Source organism: Salminus brasiliensis, chromosome 6 (genome assembly GCF_030463535.1).
Source record: "Salminus brasiliensis chromosome 6, fSalBra1.hap2, whole genome shotgun sequence".
Classification (NCBI taxonomy): Eukaryota; Metazoa; Chordata; class Actinopteri; order Characiformes; family Bryconidae; genus Salminus; species Salminus brasiliensis.
Genome location: NC_132883.1, coordinates 38,512,145 through 38,532,221, shown reverse-complemented (window position 1 = coordinate 38,532,221; position 20,077 = coordinate 38,512,145). Strand labels below are relative to the sequence as shown.

The following is a 20,077-nucleotide window of genomic DNA, read 5'->3' as shown; positions in this document are numbered from 1 at the left end:
GAGGTGCTACACTTAGTATATAGTTAACTGTTAATGTTATAAACATAATGATTATTTACATTTAGGCAATGATTTGGGCATTTTAATATTACATAAAGTTAATCAAACACAGTAACACAGTAACTACAGCTACTATCTTTTGTAAAGTTTATTAGGTTGTGGTAGACTGTAAACTTCCACTAACGTTCACCAGAGCTTTAGTCCAGGGGTTCTGACGTTAGCCAGTGTCCCAGTGAGCGAACCTCTAATGTTTCATTATGCTGAACAGGTCCCTCCCTCACTGCTGACTCACCTGACACATCGGTTTCTGTGGGTGAGGGCTGTGGTTGATTTCTTTAAAAAATCTTATTTCCATAGTTAGCTACCTTAGCTAGCTACCCAAAAAGAACAGGTGTTCTGTCGAGTTGTGCTACCCATCGAAATGTCCAACCTAGCGACAATTTTGAATATTTTCATGCGTTTTTATGTGATACTTTTCTTTTTGTCGTGTGCTTCATACAATCTGATCTTACTGTTAATATTTGCTTCAGTGATTCAAAAGTATAAACCGTGATTTAAATAAAAAAAATATAAAAACATAAAAACTATTCTTATCCCCTCACAGTGTAAATTTCTAGGTAAAGCCTCAGCAGAAGTATAGTAAAATTAAGTAAAATTTTGGTAACGTAGTAAATCGCAGTTCACACTTTTGAAACAGCCAAAGGTGACCGACTGAATGCCTGCCAACACAACTCTCTTGACCGACCACTAGATGGCGACAATTTCCCAAAACGTTCGAGGCTTTTATTTTGCCAGCCCAGTCAGAGACAGTGAGGGAAATGTACGATGGTATTTTTAAAGTTAATAATAAAAAAACATTCGGGGCTTTTGACCAACCATCCTGGGTTTGAGCGAGAGAGAGAGAGGAAGATGAGCTGAGGAAGAGTGCGCGAGAGTAAGAGATCATGCTGTAGAAAACGAGCTCGAGCACAACTCTCAGGACACTAGTCGGTATCAGTGCTGCTGGCTGGTGCACTGAGGGAACTTCTGCTGGCTTTCTCTGCAGCCCAAGTTAAGTGTGTTTACAGGAGATTTCTACCAATATTGTTCTCACATTTTAGTCTCTCCCTGCTAAAACAACACAGCATGTAATTAAGTATTTAAAGCCTAGTAAGAAGGAGCTAAAGCAACGCCCGAACAGGGACTTGAACCCTGGACCCTCAGATTAAAAGTCTGATGCTCTACCGACTGAGCTATCCGGGCTCTGTAGAGCCTGGTTTTACTGCCACCTGATGGACAGTTGGTGAGCCGTAAGTGTCTCTGACGTGAGCTAAGAGTTCTGACCAAACACACGCATAAGACGTGTTCAGACGACCTCGTGGCGCAACGGTAGCGCGTCTGACTCCAGATCAGAAGGTTGCGTGTTCAAATCACGTCGGGGTCACGTCTTTATTTACTGCCTGCCGTGCTGTCCCATCAGCCCTTTCGCTGCTTATGTCAGTCAGAGAGTTTAAGGATTTTTGGGCTTGATCCCTCTCTTTTTATTACAATTGAATTTTATTCTCAGGTCATGTACCGTCCATATCTGTCCATATCCATATGAGTTGTCCATATCTTTAAAAAACCAACTCTGTACACCTTGGACACCTGAGAGTACCTGGGTGAAATGTAGTGTCAAGTATTATGGTCTCCATGTTGACTTTTGTGGTTAGTAGTATCTAGGCTTAAGAGGCTCTGAGTCTATACAAACTAGCTAAGGGCATTTTCTGAGTAGACAGTAAAGCACTTTTGTAATTCGCTCTGGATAAGAGTGTCTGCTAAATGCCTTAAATGTAAATGTAATAAAAATATCAATATTTTTCAATCTCACTGTTCTTTATCTCAGGTTAGATTACAAACATTTAGCATAGAAAAGCAATTCTTCTTAATAATAAATCTACAAGTGTAACAGTAAATGATCATAACCCACACTGGCGTTTAAATGTGTCCTATTGTACCTGTGGCATGTTCAGAAAATAGTGGGTCAGAACCCACTTTAGACCCATTTAATCAAATATTTATTTAACAAATGTAATGAATTCTATTATACAAAGACATCATGTAGAGCACACTGAGAAATGAGAGACAGACAAGACGTTGGCTTTATCAACATTTTATTTGATACTATAAACACACTGTTGAAATCGTTCACTGTCTTGACTTGTCTTGTTAATCTTGTTTCCTCCCAGTTTCCTATAGAGAACATAACCTCACACAGGTAGACTGTTACAGTGCATTGTGGGTAATGCAGTATGAGCCATTTAGGATTCTTAAGGGTGAAAGCATTTTAATTAAGATGTTTAAATCTGAGTTTTATTTATTTGTAGTTTGTTCGTTGTAAAGGTGTTGTAAAAACACTCTATATTGAAATATGATAAAATTATATACTGAACTCTATGCTGAATACTTCTGCTCGTAGAGTTAAAAGGTCTGTCTTTGTTTATTCAGGAGGTCAGTCGAACTATAAAGACCTCTGATTTTGTTCACAATGATGTGCTGATTTTTAATTCATTACAACACAATATTCAATTTCCCCACAACTGTCTCCCCATGACCATATAATAATGTCTAAGATTCAACCTCATCATTGTTTTATTTAACTCTTTTGATTATTGTTTTGCCAATAATTTAAAATGCTGCAGTAAAAAGATATTTGCATATTTGGTCTGTACACGATAACCTGAAGTCTGGACTGATATCTGATGGTATTATGAGCTCCTATATGTTATATTGTACTGAAGTACTGCATGCATAAGGAGTGATGTGTACATTTTGTTAATGTTAATGATCATAAAGTGTTTGTGGGACTACTTTAACGTTACAATAAAATAAATGTACAGTAATTATTAATTATGTAAATAAATTTACAGTATTATCATTATTATTACAATTATTATTAAAAATAATAATCCTTACCACTACAGTCACAATCACTGGGGGATATTTTAACATTACGGTAATAAAATAAGACTGTAAAAATAGTGAAATAGGATAATGTAATATTATTATTTGTATTACTATTATGATAATTTTATTACCGACCTTCATGCCCTCAACCTCTCCTCCCCACTACAAAGTTCTCCTCTATGATAATAACAGAACCAATAAAATGTACAAGGAGGTGTACCTAGAGTTTTCTTGAAAATATTAATTGACAAAATTCATATACAAGTGTATACATGGCAGCCTTCACAATTCTGTTTTTAAACAAATATATAATAAAGTATTCACATTTACACAACCACTATATTTTCAGTGTATTGGCAGGGTTTTACAAAGGTGCTACACTTGTTAATGTGTAATGTTAACCAGGTAATAGGAGTGTATAAACAGAATGATTATTTACATTTAGGCAATTTTGGCATTTTAGTATTACATACAGTTAATCAAATGCTATAATCATGTCACGTGATCATGTCTAGATGGCGATAATTTCCCAAAACGTTCGGGGCTTTTATTTTGCCGGTCCAGTCAGAGACACTGAGGAAAATGTACGATGGTATTTTTAAAGTTAATAATAATAATAATAATAATAATAATAATAAGAAAACATTCAGGGCTTTCGACCAACCATCCTGGGCTTGAGCGAGAGAGAGAGAGAGAGAGAGAGAGAGGAAGATGAGCTGAGGAAGAGTGCGCGAGAGTAAGAGATCATACTGTAGAAAACGAGCTCGAGCACAACTCTCAGGACACTAGTCGGTATCAGTGCTGCTGGCTGGTGCACTGAGGGAACTTCTGCTGGCTTTCTCTGCAGCCCAAGTTAAGTGTGTTTACAGGAGATTTCTACCAATATTGTTCTCACATTTTAGTCTCTCCCTGCTAAAACAACACAGCATGTAATGAAGTATTTAAAGCCTAGTAAGAAGGAGCTAAAGCAACGCCCGAACAGGGACTTGAACCCTGGACCCTCAGATTAAAAGTCTGATGCTCTACCGACTGAGCTATCCGGGCTCTGTAGGGCCAAGTTTTACTGCCACCTGATGGACAGTTGGTGAGCCGTAAGTGTCTCTGACGTGAGCTAAGAGTTCTGACCACACACACGCATAAGACGTGTTCAGACGACCTCGTGGCGCAACGGTAGCGCGTCTGACTCCAGATCAGAAGGTTGCGTGTTCAAATCACGTCGGGGTCACGTCTTTATTTACTGCCAGCCGTGCTGTCCCATCAGCCCTTTCGCTGCTTATGTCAGTCAGAGAGTTTAAGGATTTTTGGGCTTGATCCCTCTCTTTTTATTACAATTGAATTTTATTCTCAGGTCATGTACCATCCATATCTGTCCATATCCATATGAGTTGTCCATATCTTAAAAAAACCAACTCTGTACACCTTGGACACCTGAGAGTACCTGGGTGAAATGTAGTGTCAAGTATTATGGTCTCCATGTTGACTTTTGTGGTTAGTAGTATCTAGGCTTAAGAGGCTCTGAGTCTATACAAACTAGCTAAGGGTATTTTCTGAGTAGACAGTAAAGCACTTTTGTAATTCGCTCTGGATAAGAGTGTCTGCTAAATGCCTTAAATGTAAATGTAATAAAAATATCAATATTTTTCAATCTCACTGTTCTTTATCTCAGGTTAGATTACAAACATTTAGCATAGAAAAGCAATTCTTCTTAATAATAAATCTACAAGTGTAACAGTAAATGATCATAACCCACACTGGCGTTTAAATGTGTCCTATTGTACCTGTGGCATGTTCAGAAAATAGTGGGTCAGAACCCACTTTAGACCCATTTAATCAAATATTTATTTAACAAATGTAATAAATTCTATTATACAAAGACATCATGTAGAGCACACTGAGAAATGAGAGACAGACAAGACGTTGGCTTTATCAACATTTTATTTGATACTATAAACACACTGTTGAAATCGTTCACTGTCTTGACTTGTCTTGTTAATCTTGTTTCCTCCCAGTTTCCTATAGAGAACATAACCTCACACAGGTAGACTGTTACAGTGCATTGTGGGTAATGCAGTATGAGCCATTTAGGATTCTTAAGGGTGAAAGCATTTTAATTAAGATGTTTAAATCTGAGTTTTATTTATTTGTAGTTTGTTAGTTGTAAAGGTGTTATTATATACTGAACTCTGTCTATGCTGAATGCTTCTGCTCGTAGAGTTAAAAGGTCTGTCTTTGTTTATTCAGGAGGTCAGTCGAACTATAAAGACCTCTGATTTTGTTCACAATGATGTGCTGATTAATTCATTACAACACAATATTCAATCTCCCAACAACTGTATCCCCATGACCATATAATAGTGTCTAAAATTCAACCTCATCATTGTTTTATTTAATTCTTTTGACTATTGTTTTGCCAACAATTTAAAATGCTGCTGTAAAAAGATATTTGCATATTTGGTCTGTACACGATAACCTTAAAAATAAAGTTTTTATTTTTATTACTATTATGATAATTTTATTACCGAACCTCAACCCCTCCTCCCCTTATCTCTAAGATAAGATACGATAATATAATTATAATAAATTGTTTTATTATTAATCATGATAAAGAATGCAATAGTGTAATAATATAATATAATATAATATTATTAGTATTATGTTCAATTAAAAGTGAAACTTAAAACTTAATAACTGACTAAACTTTTACATTTCAATTACTTTTTTAACTACATCTGAAAGAGAAAAAGGATACAAAAAGGATACTGGGAAAAGGAGGACTTCAGTGGAACCCTGGTGGTGGTCCGACTGGTCTGGCCACTGGCTGGGCAATCAGAGGAGTCTCCAAGATGTGGGTGTCACTGGATTCAGATGAACGAAAACACCCGTCCTCTTCTATGGTCACTCCTTTGAAGGTCCTGGACACCTTCGTTTGCTGTAAAGAGCACACAGAGAACCGATGAATAAACACTCTTCAGCTCTTCAGATGAGCTAAAGGAAATCTGAATGGTCAGAACATTTGATTACTCAGTGAAACTGAAAGTGAATTTTGAGGAAACTCTTACGAGGCTCTGTGTGTGCAGCACTGCGGTGATGCTGGATTCGGTGCTGATGTGGACGCTCACCATACAGATCTTGTGTCCAAAGCACTGAAAGAGCAGAGACAGTTTTCTCAGTCTCTCAGAATGTTTAGAAGCTACTCAATGTTGGTGAAATGCTCCGATATTCAACCTGGTCTTGGCTTTACCTTAATGCAGGCCACAACCTTTACAGTGCCAAAGTACTGAGGGGGCAGCTGGGTCACCTATAAAGAAAAAAGTCCATAAAAGTTATGACAGTTTGATTTGTAGACAGATTTGCTGTTTAGCCTCAGATCATTTACAGGTTTATCAGAAATATGATCACATATAATCAATAACCTGATAGACTGACAGATTTAACATTCTTCTCTATAACCTTACCTCCGGAAACAGGTTGAAGCACTGGTTGGTGAGCTACTGGTTGGTGACTCTCCAGTCCGGCGTACACAGACTTCTGCTGGAGCGTCACCTCCACCTGCTGTGAACATGGATAACGGGATCATGAATTGTGATGTTCCACCGAGAAAACCTCCCAGATACAATTAAAATCTTCACTGTAAAAAACGCAAAACCTTTTCTCCATTGGAGAACATCTGGGTGAAGGTGTACGCGTACATCCTGTGGGCGTTCTGGACATCCTCGCAGGTGTCCTGTTGGACCATAGTGAAGATAGAATGACGACTTTAAGAAACACTGGCATAGCTCCGCTGAATACAACGACTTGAGGAAGTGAAGAACCAGAGATGTTTACACAGAAACAGAGAGCGCAGAATCTTACCTGGTACGTGACAAGGGGTCCACACCACAGCAGAACGACCTCCTAGGAAGGAAAATGTGATTGTTGTGAGAACGAGAACAAAAGAGCTACTTTATAATCTGAATTATATTCCTGTAACTCATTTCTCAATTATTCCTAAATGTACGAATGTACTTTCACTTTACCTCACAGCTGCAGTCAGGGGTCGATGGGGCCGCTGACTCCTGGAGCTCTGTGGTCATTTTAGAACATTATCGTTAGATTAATCATATTAATAATTAGGATTGAGGATCTAGCTTACAGAACTGTAAACAATGTGTAAATATGAGCAGATCAGGTCAAAGCTAAACCTAATGAACAATGAGACCTTGTTCAAGAATAATACAGATATGGGAGCGGAAGCCGTCGCGTTTCCATGACAACAAAAGGGCACGCAAAGTGGCTAAAAGCCTAGCATTCACTAAAACACACCATAATCGAACAAACTGGAGCATAAAACACCAAACATACATGTTAGTGTAAGCTAAGGGTTGGAGCAGCTGTATGTGTGTCTATAGGCCAAATTACACAGAAAACCAAGTTAGCTAGCTACAGAAGGTAGCAGCGCCGCTAACCGGTCGACAGGAGTCATTACACTAGCTCGCGAATCTTACTACACTGTCCACAAAACAAGCACACAGCGATTAGCTAATGCTAACATATCCATTTACTCCACTACTGCACAGCTCCACACAGCAAAGCTAGATGTCATTGTAAGTTAGTTAGCTAGCTACTGACCCTCGAAGTGGTCCGCTTGGAGGGCAGAGTCAACTGGCCGGGTCCGCTGCTGCCGCCGCTCCAGCCACCTGTGGAGGAGATGGGCAGATATTACAGCTGCAGTTGTGATACCAGTGAAATGAACCACTGGCCGCAGAGAGAAAACCATAGTAAAATGGGAAGTGTGTCTCAGGGTGAAGTATCGACTCCGAGTGAAGAATCGACTCCGAGTGAAGCAGTGAGCGTCTGTCTCTGGTGAAAGTCGGTAAACGACTGGTGGAATATGGTCCCGTTGGAAACGCTGGAATTCTGTGGAACTCACCAAAGTTCTATTCCTGCTTCCTTCACCTAGGAGACGAGGTTTGAACCCAAACGTGTTTAGGATTGAAACGGATTCTGGGAGCCGTCATCGTCCATGTCAGCATAACTCTGACGTCACAGTCCCTGAAGAGTTAGATCAGATAGTAGCTACGTTGTAAAATAAAAAAGAGAAACATATATAAACGTCATGTCTTAACAAGTTGATAACATTAAGACTGCCGTTTTGCTGCTTATATCAGTCACAGAGGGTCATCTGTTTGTGGGTTTTCTCTCTCTTTTTATCATAATTTAATTTTATAGAAATTATAAATAAAAAAATTCGAGCCACATATCATTGTTGCAACTGTAATAAAAACATCACCATTTTTCAGTCTCACTGTTCTTTGTTTTGTGTTAGATCACAAACATTTATCCTATAAAAGGATACAATTCTTCTTAAATATTTAGTAGCGACAGACAATCCAAGCAAATTTCAAATAAGTTGGAAGGGCTCTGTCAGGTCTGACTCTGGATCGGTGGAGGTCTGGCAAGAGACTGAATGGCAAATTACAGGATTTAAACAGTCAATCAGAGTGTAGGGAAATCACAGTTAATCAGAGGGCAGGATTTCAGACAGCCTGTGATTTTCAACCACAGGCTGTGTAGAGACACTGATTCTGTCCTCCGTATCCTGTCCTACTTCTCCCTTCGTTAACAAAGAATGCAAGGGAGCTTATGGAGACCCGCTGTTTTTACATCTATTTTGGCTGTTACACTTGCTTCTTCATGGACATGGACAATACAGCAACATTGGAACATCCATTTGTCCTGCTCCACTGGTCATATTAGATACGTATATATGTATGTAGATATATTAGATATGTAATAAAGTATGTAGAGAAGCCGAAGAACTACAATCTGTAATTATAGAACTACAAAGTTCTTCTCTATGATAATAACAGAGCCAAAAAAATGTACAAGGAAGTGTACCTAGAGTTTTCTTGAAAATACTACATGACAAAATACATATACAAGTGTATACATGGCAGGCTTCACAATTCCGTTTTTAAATAAATATGTTGGTGTGGCGCAACAGATAACACCACCACCTGCCATTGAGTTACAACAACACCATGTTGGAGTTCAGGGTTCGGTTCCCGGTCTAGGTGACTATGCTGCGCTACACCAATAAGAGTCCTTGGCAAGACTCCTAACACTACGTTGGCCCACCTCTGTAATACCAGTAACCTTGTAAGTCGCTCTGGATAAGAGTGTCTGCTAAATGCCATAAATGTAAATATACTGAAGTATTCACATTTACACAACAACTATATTGGCAGGGTTTTACAGAGGTGCTACACTTGTTAATGTGTAATGTTAACCAGGTAATAGGAGTGTATAAACAGAATGATTATTTACATTTAGGCAATGATTTGGGCATTTTAATATTACATAAAGTTAATCAAACACAGTAACACAGTAACTACAGCTACTATCTTTTGTAAAGTTTATTAGGTTGTGGTAGACTGTAAACTTCCACTAACGTTCACCAGAGCTTTAGTCCAGGGGTTCTGACGTTAGCCAGTGTCCCAGTGAGCGAACCTCTAATGTTTCATTATGCTGAACAGGTCCCTCCCTCACTGCTGACTCACCTGACACATCGGTTTCTGTGGGTGAGGGCTGTGGTTGATTTCTTTAAAAAATCTTATTTCCATAGTTAGCTACCTTAGCTAGCTACCCAAAAAGAACAGGTGTTCTGTCGAGTTGTGCTACCCATTAAAATGTCCAACTTAGCGACAATTTTGAATATTTTCATGCCTTTTTTATGTGATACTTTTCTTTTTGTCGTGTGCTTAATATTTGCTTCAGTGATTCAAAAGTATAAACCGCGATTTAAAAAAAAATATATAAAAACATAAAAACTATTCTTATCCCCTCACATTGTAAATTTCTAGGTAAAGCCTCAGCAGAAGTATAGTAAAATTAAGTAAAATTTTGGTAACGTAGTAAATCGCAGTTCACCCTTTTGAAACAGCCAAAGGTGACCGACTGAATGCCTGCCAACACAACTCTCTTGACCGACCACTAGATGGCGACAATTTCCCAAAACGTTCGAGGCTTTTATTTTGCCAGCCCAGTCAGAGACAGTGAGGAAAATGTACGATGGTATTTTTAAAGTTAATAATAAAAAAAAAAAATGGGTTTTTGACCAATCATCCTGGGCTTGAGCCCCATAAGTGCGCGCATGCGAGTGAGAGAGGAAGAGGAAGATGAAGATAAGATGAGGAAGACTGTGCAAGAGTAAGACATGCTGTAGAAAACGAGCTCGAGCACAACTCTCAGGACACTAGTCGGTATCAGTGCTGCTGGCTGGTGCACTGAGAAAACTTTTGCTGGTTTTCTCTGCAGCCCAAGTTGAGTGTGTTTACAGGAGATTTCTCACAATATTGTTCTCACATTTTAGTCTCTCCCTGTTAAAACAACACAGCATGAAACGATGTAGATAGTCTCCAGTGAATCTGTGTGTTTTGTGTCTCTGTTTTGTTTGTTTTTCTTTACATTTTGTCAGAAATTCATGGTAAATAGAACTGCACCAGAATGACCATTTATTTCTCTAAAAAGTTACTTCTTCTCTAAAGTTGCCATATTGGCAACAATACTATTACACCCAGTTATTTCTGGGCAAAAACGCATTGCTTGCCAGCTGGGTGCTGAGATTCATCTGTCCTCTAGTAAGCTAATTTGACTGGGATTCACTTGGATTTTAAGCTGAATTTACATTAAATAATCTAAACCTTTATCTGAGATTTAAGCTGAAATGATCTCGTCCTCCATAGATATACTTGTATGTAGAGAGAAGAACTGAATCACTCCCCGCCTAAGCGCCCTAAAGCCTAGTAAGAAGGAGCAAAAGCATCAGCCAAACAGGAACTTGAACCCTGGACCCTCAGATTAAAAGTCTGATGCTCTACCGACTGAGCTATCCAGGCTCTGTCAGTCAATATATTTAGGCCATCTGACGATTACGATGTCTGATGAAAGCGGACATAGCCTCTGAAATGAAGGCTGCTGAGAGCTCTGATCAGACAAACACACACATACACAGAAACGGGGGTGTCTAATGACCTTGTGGCGCAACGGTAGCGCGTCTGATTCCAGATCAGAAGGACGCTACTCAGTATCTGTGTTGCTGGCTGAAAACACAGCATGGTACGGCATTGCTGTTTTTTGTGTTTTGTTTGTTTGTTTGTTATTCTTTATATTCTGCAATGAAAGTTGACCTTTGATGGTTACCTGCACACCAGACTAGTATTAGTTGAATTTTGAAGACTGGAATGCTGGTCAGACAGAGCCAGACCACTTTAAACCAACTTACAATTCATGCTGGTTGGAGCTTGTTTTCAGGAGGGCTAAGATGAAGATGGTTTACTCATGGTTCTGTGTGAAATGGCAGTTTTGTGGAGAAACTTGCTGACTTGTCGAGGTGATCAACTAAGGTCTTATGTTAGTCATGTGACAAAACGATACTGAGTTATTTATTATTAGGCTAAAAGGCGTTGTCTGCCCGCTGAGTGCTCTAATTAATGCGTTTTCTAGTAACTTGATTTCACTGGGAGTCGGAAGGAGCTAAAGCATCGCCCGAACAGGGACTTGAACCCTGGACCCTCAGATTAAAAGTCTGATGCTCTACCGACTGAGCTATCCGGGCTCTGCCAATCGAGATGTTTTGGCCATCTGACGATTGCGATGTCTGATGAAAGCGGACATAGCCTCTGAAATGAAGGCTGCTGAGAGCTCTGACCAGACAAACACACACATACACAGTAATGTGGGCGTCTAATGACCTCGTGGCGTAACGGTAGCGCGTCTGACTCCAGATCAGAAGGTTGCGTGTTCAAATCACGTCGGGGTCACGTCTTTATTTACAGTAAACCACGCTGTACCGTCAGTCCTTCTGCTGCTTATGTCAGACACAGAGGGTCATCTGTTTGTGGGCTTTATCTGTCTTTTTCTATTTTTATATCATTTCTTTATAGAAATTCTAACTAAATTAAGTCACAGAAATGAATGAATAAACGAGCTACATATCATTATTGCTGCTGCAATAACATATTAACATTTTTCAATCTCACTGTTCTTTATCTCGGGATGGATCACAAACATTTATAGACCCTCACGCGTCTTTAGGGGGTCATTTTCTTACGGCTATCTGAAGTATGTTGGTAGGAAAAATCAGGTTTTCTGGAAGGACTCCAGATCATGCCTCTCCATACAGCGACCTATACCATGCATGGACGGAAAGCGCACGCGCCAGCGAGCAAGGAGGGAGTGCGTGCTTAAATGCGAAAAAACGGCAGAGAGGATGAGAGTGCGCGCGTGCGAGCGAGCGAAAGAAAGAGAGAAGAAAATTAAGAAGGAGATGAGCTGAGGAAGAGTGTGCTAGAGTAAAAGATCATGCTGTAGAAAACGAGCTCGAGCCCAACTCTCAGGACACTACTCAGTATCTGTGTTGCTGGCTGAAAACACAGCATGGTACGGCGTTGCTGTTTTTTGTGTTTTGTTTGTTTGTTTGTTATTCTTTATATTCTGCAATGAAAGTTGACCTTTGATGGTTACCTGCACACCAGACTAGTATTAGTTGAATTTTGAAGACTGGAATGCTGGTCAGACAGAGCCAGACCACTTTAAACCAACTTACAATTCATGCTGGTTGGAGCTTGTTTTCAGGAGGGCTGAGATGAAGATGGTTTACTCATGGTTCTGTGTGAAATGGCAGTTTTGTGGAGAAACTTGCTGACTTGTTGAGGTGATCAACTAAGGTCTTATGTTAGTCATGTGACACAACGATACTGAGTTATTTATTATTAGGCTAAAAGGCGTTGTCTGCCCGCTGGGTTCTCTAATTCATGCGTCTTTTAGTAGCTTGATTTCACTGGGAGACCGAAGGAGCTAAAGCATCGCCCGAACAGGGACTTGAACCCTGGACCCTCAGATTAAAAGTCTGATGCTCTACCGACTGAGCTATCCGGGCTCTACCAAATGAGATGTTTTGGCCATCTGACGATTGCGATGTCTGATGAAAGCGGACATAGCCTCTGAAATGAAGGCTGCTGAGAGCTCTGACCAGACAAACACACACATACACAATAATGTGGGCGTCTAATGACCTCGTGGCGCAACGGTAGCGCGTCTGACTTCAGATCAGAAGGTTGCGTGTTCAAATCACGTCGGGGTCACGTCTTTATTTACAGTAAACCACGCTGTACCGTCAGTCCTTCTGCTGCTTATGTCAGACACAGAGGGTCATCTGTTTGTGGGCTTTATCTGTCTTTTTCTATTTTTATATCATTTCTTTATAGAAATTCTAACTAAATTAAGTCACAGAAATGAATGAATAAACGAGCTACATATCATTATTGCTGCTGCAATAACATTAACATTTTTCAATCTCACTGTTCTTTATCTCGGGATGGATCACAAACATTTATAGACCCTCACGCGTCTTTAGGGGGTAATTTTCTTACGGCTATCTGAAGTATGTTGGTAGGAAAAATCAGGTTTTCTGGAAGGACTCCAGATCATGCCTCACCATACAGCGACCTATACCATGCATGGACGGAAAGCGCACGCGCCAGCGAGCAAGGAGGGAGTGCGTACTTAAATGCGAAAAAACGGCAGAGAGGGTGAGAGTGCGTGCGTGCGAGCGAGCGGAAGAAAGAGAGAAGAAGATTAAGAAGAAGATGAGCTGAGGAAGAGTGTGCTAGAGTAAAAGATCATGCTGTAGAAAACGAGCTCGAGCCCAACTCTCAGGACACTACTCAGTATCTGTGTTGCTGGCTGAAAACACAGCATGGTACGGCGTTGCTGTTTTTTCTGTTTTGTTTGTTTGTTTGTTATTCTTTATATTCTGCAATGAAAGTTGACCTTTGATGGTTACCTGCACACCAGACTAGTATTAGTTGAATTTTGAAGACTGGAATGCTGGTCAGACAGAGCCAGACCACTTTAAACCAACTTACAATTCATGCTGGTTGGAGCTTGTTTTCAGGAGGGCTGAGATGAAGATGGTTTACTCATGGTTCTGAGTGAAATAGCAGTTTTGTGGAGAAACTTGCTGACTTGTTGAGGTGATCAACTAAGGTCTTATGTTAGTCATGTGACACAACGATACTGAGTTATTTATTATTAGGCTAAAAGGCGTTGTCTGCCCGCTGAGTGCTCTAATTAATGCGTCTTCTAGTAGCTTGATTTCACTGGGAGTCGGAAGGAGCTAAAGCATCGCCCGAACAGGGACTTGAACCCTGGACCCTCAGATTAAACGTCTGATGCTCTACCGACTGAGCTATCCGGGCTCTGCCAGTCGAGATGTTTTGGCCATCTGACGATTGCGATGTCTGATGAAAGCGGACATAGCCTCTGAAATGAAGGCTGCTGAGAGCTCTGACCAGACAAACACACACATACACAGTAATGTGGGCGTCTAATGACCTCGTGGCGCAACGGTAGCGCGTCTGACTCCAGATCAGAAGGTTGCGTGTTCAAATCACGTCGGGGTCACGTCTTTATTTACAGTAAACCACGCTGTACCGTCAGTGCTTCTGCTGCTTATGTCAGACACAGAGGGTCATCTGTTTGTGGGCTTTATCTGTCTTTTTCTATTTTTATATCATTTCTTTATAGAAATTCTAACTAAATTAAGTCACAGAAATGAATGAATAAACGAGCTACATATCATTATTGCTGCTGCAATAACATATTAACATTTTTCAATCTCACTGTTCTTTATCTCGGGATGGATCACAAACATTTATAGACCCTCACGCGTCTTTAGGGGGTCATTTTCTTACGGCTATCTGAAGTATGTTGGTAGGAAAAATCAGGTTTTCTGGAAGGACTCCAGATCATGCCTCTCCATACAGCGACCTATACCATGCATGGACGGAAAGCGCACGCGCCAGCGAGCAAGGAGGGAGTGCGTGCTTAAATGCGAAAAAACGGCAGAGAGGGTGAGAGTGCGCGCGTGCGAGCGAGCGAAAGAAAGAGAGAAGAAGATTAAGAAGAAGATGAGCTGAGGAAGAGTGTGCTAGAGTAAAAGATCATGCTGTAGAAAACGAGCTCGAGCCCAACTCTCAGGACACTACTCAGTATCTGTGTTGCTGGCTGAAAACACAGCATGGTACGGCGTTGCTGTTTTTTGTGTTTTGTTTGTTTGTTTGTTATTCTTTATATTCTGCAATGAAAGTTGACCTTTGATGGTTACCTGCACACCAGACTAGTATTAGTTGAATTTTGAAGACTGGAATGCTGGTCAGACAGAGCCAGACCACTTTAAACCAACTTACAATTCATGCTGGTTGGAGCTTGTTTTCAGGAGGGCTGAGATGAAGATGGTTTACTTATGGTTCTGTGTGAAATGGCAGTTTTGTGGAGAAACTTGCTGACTTGTTGAGGTGATCAACTAAGGTCTTATGTTAGTCATGTGACACAACGATACTGAGTTATTTATTATTAGGCTAAAAGGCATTGTTTGCCCGCTGAGTGCTCTAATTAATGCGTCTTCTAGTAGCTTGATTTCACTGGGAGTCGGAAGGAGCTAAAGCATCGCCCGAACAGGGACTTGAACCCTGGACCCTCAGATTAAAAGTCTGATGCTCTACCGACTGAGCTATCCGGGCTCTGCCAGTCGAGATGTTTTGGCCATCTGACGATTGCGATGTCTGATGAAAGCGGACATAGCCTCTGAAATGAAGGCTGCTGAGAGCTCTGACCAGACAAACACACACATACACAGTAATGTGGGCGTCTAATGACCTCGTGGCGCAACGGTAGCGCGTCTGACTCCAGATCAGAAGGTTGCGTGTTCAAATCACGTCGGGGTCACGTCTTTATTTACAGTAAACCACGCTGTACCGTCAGTCCTTCTGCTGCTTATGTCAGACACAGAGGGTCATCTGTTTGTGGGCTTTATCTGTCTTTTTCTATTTTTATATCATTTCTTTATAGAAATTCTAACTAAATTAAGTCACAGAAATGAATGAATAAACGAGCTACATATCATTATTGCTGCTGCAATAACATATTAACATTTTTCAATCTCACTGTTCTTTATCTCGGGATGGATCACAAACATTTATAGACCCTCACGCGTCTTTAGGGGGTCATTTTCTTACGGCTATCTGAAGTATGTTGGTAGGAAAAATCAGGTTTTCTGGAAGGACTCCAGATCATGCCTCTCCATACAGCGACCTATACCATGCATGGACGGAAAGCGCACGCGCCAGCGAGCAAGGAGGGAGTGCGTGCTTAAATGCGAAAAAACGGCAGAGAGGGTGAGAGTGCGCGCGTGCGAGCGAGCGAAAGAAAGAGAGAAGAAGATTAAGAAGGAGATGAGCTGAGGAAGAGTGTGCTAGAGTAAAAGATCATGCTGTAGAAAACGAGCTCGAGCCCAACTCTCAGGACACTACTCAGTATCTGTGTTGCTGGCTGAAAACACAGCATGGTACGGCGTTGCTGTTTTTTGTGTTTTGTTTGTTTGTTTGTTATTCTTTATATTCTGCAATGAAAGTTGACCTTTGATGGTTACCTGCACACCAGACTAGTATTAGTTGAATTTTGAAGACTGGAATGCTGGTCAGACAGAGCTAGACCACTTTAAACCAACTTACAATTCATGCTGGTTGGAGCTTGTTTTCAGGAGGGCTGAGATGAAGATGGTTTACTCATGGTTCTGTGTGAAATGGCAGTTTTGTGGAGAAACTTGCTGACTTGTTGAGGTGATCAACTAAGGTCTTATGTTAGTCATGTGACACAACGATACTGAGTTATTTATTATTAGGCTAAAAGGCATTGTTTGCCCGCTGAGTGCTCTAATTAATGCGTCTTCTAGTAGCTTGATTTCACTGGGAGTCGGAAGGAGCTAAAGCATCGCCCGAACAGGGACTTGAACCCTGGACCCTCAGATTAAAAGTCTGATGCTCTACCGACTGAGCTATCCGGGCTCTGCCAGTCGAGATGTTTTGGCCATCTGACGATTGCGATGTCTGATGAAAGCGGACATAGCCTCTGAAATGAAGGCTGCTGAGAGCTCTGACCAGACAAACACACACATACACAGTAATGTGGGCGTCTAATGACCTCGTGGCGCAACGGTAGCGCGTCTGACTCCAGATCAGAAGGTTGCGTGTTCAAATCACGTCGGGGTCACGTCTTTATTTATAGTAAACCACGCTGTACCGTCAGTCCTTCTGCTGCTTATGTCAGACACAGAGGGTCATCTGTTTGTGGGCTTTATCTGTCTTTTTCTATTTTTATATCATTTCTTTATAGAAATTCTAACTAAATTAAGTCACAGAAATGAATGAATAAACGAGCTACATATCATTATTGCTGCTGCAATAACATATTAACATTTTTCAATCTCACTGTTCTTTATCTCGGGATGGATCACAAACATTTATAGACCCTCACGCGTCTTTAGGGGGTCATTTTCTTACGGCTATCTGAAGTATGTTGGTAGGAAAAATCAGGTTTTCTGGAAGGACTCCAGATCATGCCTCTCCATACAGCGACCTATACCATGCATGGACGGAAAGCGCACGCGCCAGCGAGCAAGGAGGGAGTGCGTGCTTAAATGCGAAAAAACGGCAGAGAGGGTGAGAGTGCGCGCGTGCGAGCGAGCGAAAGAAAGAGAGATGAAAATTAAGAAGGAGATGAGCTGAGGAAGAGTGTGCTAGAGTAAAAGATCATGCTGTAGAAAACGAGCTCGAGCCCAACTCTCAGGACACTACTCAGTATCTGTGTTGCTGGCTGAAAACACAGCATGGTACGGCGTTGCTGTTTTTTCTGTTTTGTTTGTTTGTTTGTTATTCTTTATATTCTGCAATGAAAGTTGACCTTTGATGGTTACCTGCACACCAGACTAGTATTAGTTGAATTTTGAAGACTGGAATGCTGGTCAGACAGAGCCAGACCACTTTAAACCAACTTACAATTCATGCTGGTTGGAGCTTGTTTTCAGGAGGGCTGAGATGAAGATGGTTTACTCATGGTTCTGTGTGAAATGGCAGTTTTGTGGAGAAACTTGCTGACTTGTTGAGGTGATCAACTAAGGTCTTATGTTAGTCATGTGACACAACGATACTGAGTTATTTATTATTAGGCTAAAAGGCGTTGTCTGCCCGCTGGGTTCTCTAATTCATGCCTCTTCTAGTAGCTTGATTTCACTGGGAGACCGAAGGAGCTAAAGCATCGCCCGAACAGGGACTTGAACCCTGGACCCTCAGATTAAAAGTCTGATGCTCTACCGACTGAGCTATCCGGGCTCTGCCAGTCGAGATGTTTTGGCCATCTGACGATTGCGATGTCTGATGAAAGCGGACATAGCCTCTGAAATGAAGGCTGCTGAGAGCTCTGACCAGACAAACACACACATACACAGTAATGTGGGCGTCTAATGACCTCGTGGCGCAACGGTAGCGCGTCTGACTCCAGATCAGAAGGTTGCGTGTTCAAATCACGTCGGGGTCACGTCTTTATTTATAGTAAACCACGCTGTACCGTCAGTCCTTCTGCTGCTTATGTCAGACACAGAGGGTCATCTGTTTGTGGGCTTTATCTGTCTTTTTCTATTTTTATATCATTTCTTTATAGAAATTCTAACTAAATTAAGTCACAGAAATGAATGAATAAACGAGCTACATATCATTATTGCTGCTGCAATAACATATTAACATTTTTCAATCTCACTGTTCTTTATCTCGGGATGGATCACAAACATTTATAGACCCTCGCGCGTCTTTAGGGGGTCATTTTCTTACGGCTATCTGAAGTATGTTGGTAGGAAAAATCAGGTTTTCTGGAAGGACTCCAGATCATGCCTCTCCATACAGCGACCTATACCATGCATGGACGGAAAGCGCACGCGCCAGCGAGCAAGGAGGGAGTGCGTGCTTAAATGCGAAAAAACGGCAGAGAGGGTGAGAGTGCGCGCGTGCGAGCGAGCGAAAGAAAGAGAGAAGAAGATTAAGAAGAAGATGAGCTGAGGAAGAGTGTGCTAGAGTAAAAGATCATGCTGTAGAAAACGAGCTCGAACCCAACTCTCAGGACACTACTCACTATCTGTGTTGCTGGCTGAAAACACAGCATGGTACGGCGTTGCTGTTTTTTCTGTTTTGTTTGTTTGTTTGTTATTCTTTATATTCTGCAATGAAAGTTGACCTTTGATGGTTACCTGCACACCAGACTAGTATTAGTTGAATTTTGAAGACTGGAATGCTGGTCAGACAGAGCCAGACCACTTTAAACCAACTTACAATTCATGCTGGTTGGAGCTTGTTTTCAGGAGGGCTGAGATGAAGATGGTTTACTTATGGTTCTGTGTGAAATGGCAGTTTTGTGGAGAAACTTGCTGACTTGTTGAGGTGATCAACTAAGGTCTTATGTTAGTCATGTGACACAACGATACTGAGTTATTTATTATTAGGCTAAAAGGCATTGTTTGCCCGCTGAGTGCTCTAATTAATGCGTCTTCTAGTAGCTTGATTTCACTGGGAGTCGGAAGGAGCTAAAGCATCGCCCGAACAGGGACTTGAACCCTGGACCCTCAGATTAAAAGTCTGATGCTCTACCGACTGAGCTATCCGGGCTCTGCCAGTCGAGATGTTTTGGCCATCTGACGATTGCGATGTCTGATGAAAGCGGACATAGCCTCTGAAATGAAGGCTGCTGAGAGATCTGACCAGACAAACACACACATACACAGTAATGTGGGCGTCTAATGACCTCGTGGCGCAACGGTAGCGCGTCTGACTCCAGATCAGAAGGTTGCGTGTTCAAATCACGTCGGGGTCACGTCTTTATTTACAGTAAACCACGCTGTACCGTCAGTCCTTCTGCTGCTTATGTCAGACACAGAGGGTCATCTGTTTGTGGGCTTTATCTGTCTTTTTCTATTTTTATATCATTTCTTTATAGAAATTCTAACTAAATTAAGTCACAGAAATGAATGAATAAACGAGCTACATATCATTATTGCTGCTGCAATAACATATTAACATTTTTCAATCTCACTGTTCTTTATCTCGGGATGGATCACAAACATTTATAGACCCTCACGCGTCTTTAGGGGGTCATTTTCTTACGGCTATCTGAAGTATGTTGGTAGGAAAAATCAGGTTTTCTGGAAGGACTCCAGATCATGCCTCTCCATACAGCGACCTATACCATGCATGGACGGAAAGCGCACGCGCCAGCGAGCAAGGAGGGA

The 20,077-nt window shown here is 41.2% G+C and overlaps 1 protein-coding gene and 18 non-coding genes across 19 annotated transcripts in view; 9 read left to right on the top strand and 10 right to left on the bottom strand.

Annotated features, from left to right (window-relative positions):
* Nucleotides 1-1,169: 1,169 nt before the first annotated feature.
* trnak-uuu (transfer RNA lysine (anticodon UUU)) lies at nt 1,170-1,242 on the bottom strand. Its single transcript has one exon. It is a non-coding gene; the product is annotated as a tRNA-Lys (tRNA).
* Nucleotides 1,243-1,351: 109 nt separating this feature from the next.
* On the top strand, nt 1,352-1,423 carry trnaw-cca (transfer RNA tryptophan (anticodon CCA)). Its single transcript has one exon. It is a non-coding gene; the product is annotated as a tRNA-Trp (tRNA).
* A 2,473-nt stretch (nt 1,424-3,896) lies between these two features.
* trnak-uuu (transfer RNA lysine (anticodon UUU)) lies at nt 3,897-3,969 on the bottom strand. The gene has a single exon. It is a non-coding gene; the product is annotated as a tRNA-Lys (tRNA).
* Nucleotides 3,970-4,078: 109 nt separating this feature from the next.
* trnaw-cca (transfer RNA tryptophan (anticodon CCA)) lies at nt 4,079-4,150 on the top strand. Its single transcript has one exon. It is a non-coding gene; the product is annotated as a tRNA-Trp (tRNA).
* Nucleotides 4,151-10,057: 5,907 nt separating this feature from the next.
* LOC140557823 (uncharacterized) overlaps nt 10,058-20,077 on the top strand; it is a 71,498-nt gene continuing 61,478 nt past the window's right edge. The window contains exon 1 of the mRNA XM_072682616.1: nt 10,058-10,105. Coding sequence (XP_072538717.1) covers nt 10,058-10,105 — 48 coding nt within the window. The remainder of the gene's footprint in view (nt 10,106-20,077) is intronic.
* On the bottom strand, nt 10,730-10,803 carry trnak-uuu (transfer RNA lysine (anticodon UUU)). Its single transcript has one exon. It is a non-coding gene; the product is annotated as a tRNA-Lys (tRNA).
* trnak-uuu (transfer RNA lysine (anticodon UUU)) lies at nt 11,449-11,521 on the bottom strand. Its single transcript has one exon. It is a non-coding gene; the product is annotated as a tRNA-Lys (tRNA).
* Nucleotides 11,655-11,726, top strand: trnaw-cca (transfer RNA tryptophan (anticodon CCA)). The gene has a single exon. It is a non-coding gene; the product is annotated as a tRNA-Trp (tRNA).
* On the bottom strand, nt 12,772-12,844 carry trnak-uuu (transfer RNA lysine (anticodon UUU)). The gene has a single exon. It is a non-coding gene; the product is annotated as a tRNA-Lys (tRNA).
* On the bottom strand, nt 14,093-14,165 carry trnak-uuu (transfer RNA lysine (anticodon UUU)). Its single transcript has one exon. It is a non-coding gene; the product is annotated as a tRNA-Lys (tRNA).
* On the top strand, nt 14,299-14,370 carry trnaw-cca (transfer RNA tryptophan (anticodon CCA)). Its single transcript has one exon. It is a non-coding gene; the product is annotated as a tRNA-Trp (tRNA).
* trnak-uuu (transfer RNA lysine (anticodon UUU)) lies at nt 15,416-15,488 on the bottom strand. Its single transcript has one exon. It is a non-coding gene; the product is annotated as a tRNA-Lys (tRNA).
* Nucleotides 15,622-15,693, top strand: trnaw-cca (transfer RNA tryptophan (anticodon CCA)). The gene has a single exon. It is a non-coding gene; the product is annotated as a tRNA-Trp (tRNA).
* On the bottom strand, nt 16,739-16,811 carry trnak-uuu (transfer RNA lysine (anticodon UUU)). Its single transcript has one exon. It is a non-coding gene; the product is annotated as a tRNA-Lys (tRNA).
* trnaw-cca (transfer RNA tryptophan (anticodon CCA)) lies at nt 16,945-17,016 on the top strand. The gene has a single exon. It is a non-coding gene; the product is annotated as a tRNA-Trp (tRNA).
* Nucleotides 18,062-18,134, bottom strand: trnak-uuu (transfer RNA lysine (anticodon UUU)). The gene has a single exon. It is a non-coding gene; the product is annotated as a tRNA-Lys (tRNA).
* trnaw-cca (transfer RNA tryptophan (anticodon CCA)) lies at nt 18,268-18,339 on the top strand. The gene has a single exon. It is a non-coding gene; the product is annotated as a tRNA-Trp (tRNA).
* Nucleotides 19,385-19,457, bottom strand: trnak-uuu (transfer RNA lysine (anticodon UUU)). The gene has a single exon. It is a non-coding gene; the product is annotated as a tRNA-Lys (tRNA).
* trnaw-cca (transfer RNA tryptophan (anticodon CCA)) lies at nt 19,591-19,662 on the top strand. The gene has a single exon. It is a non-coding gene; the product is annotated as a tRNA-Trp (tRNA).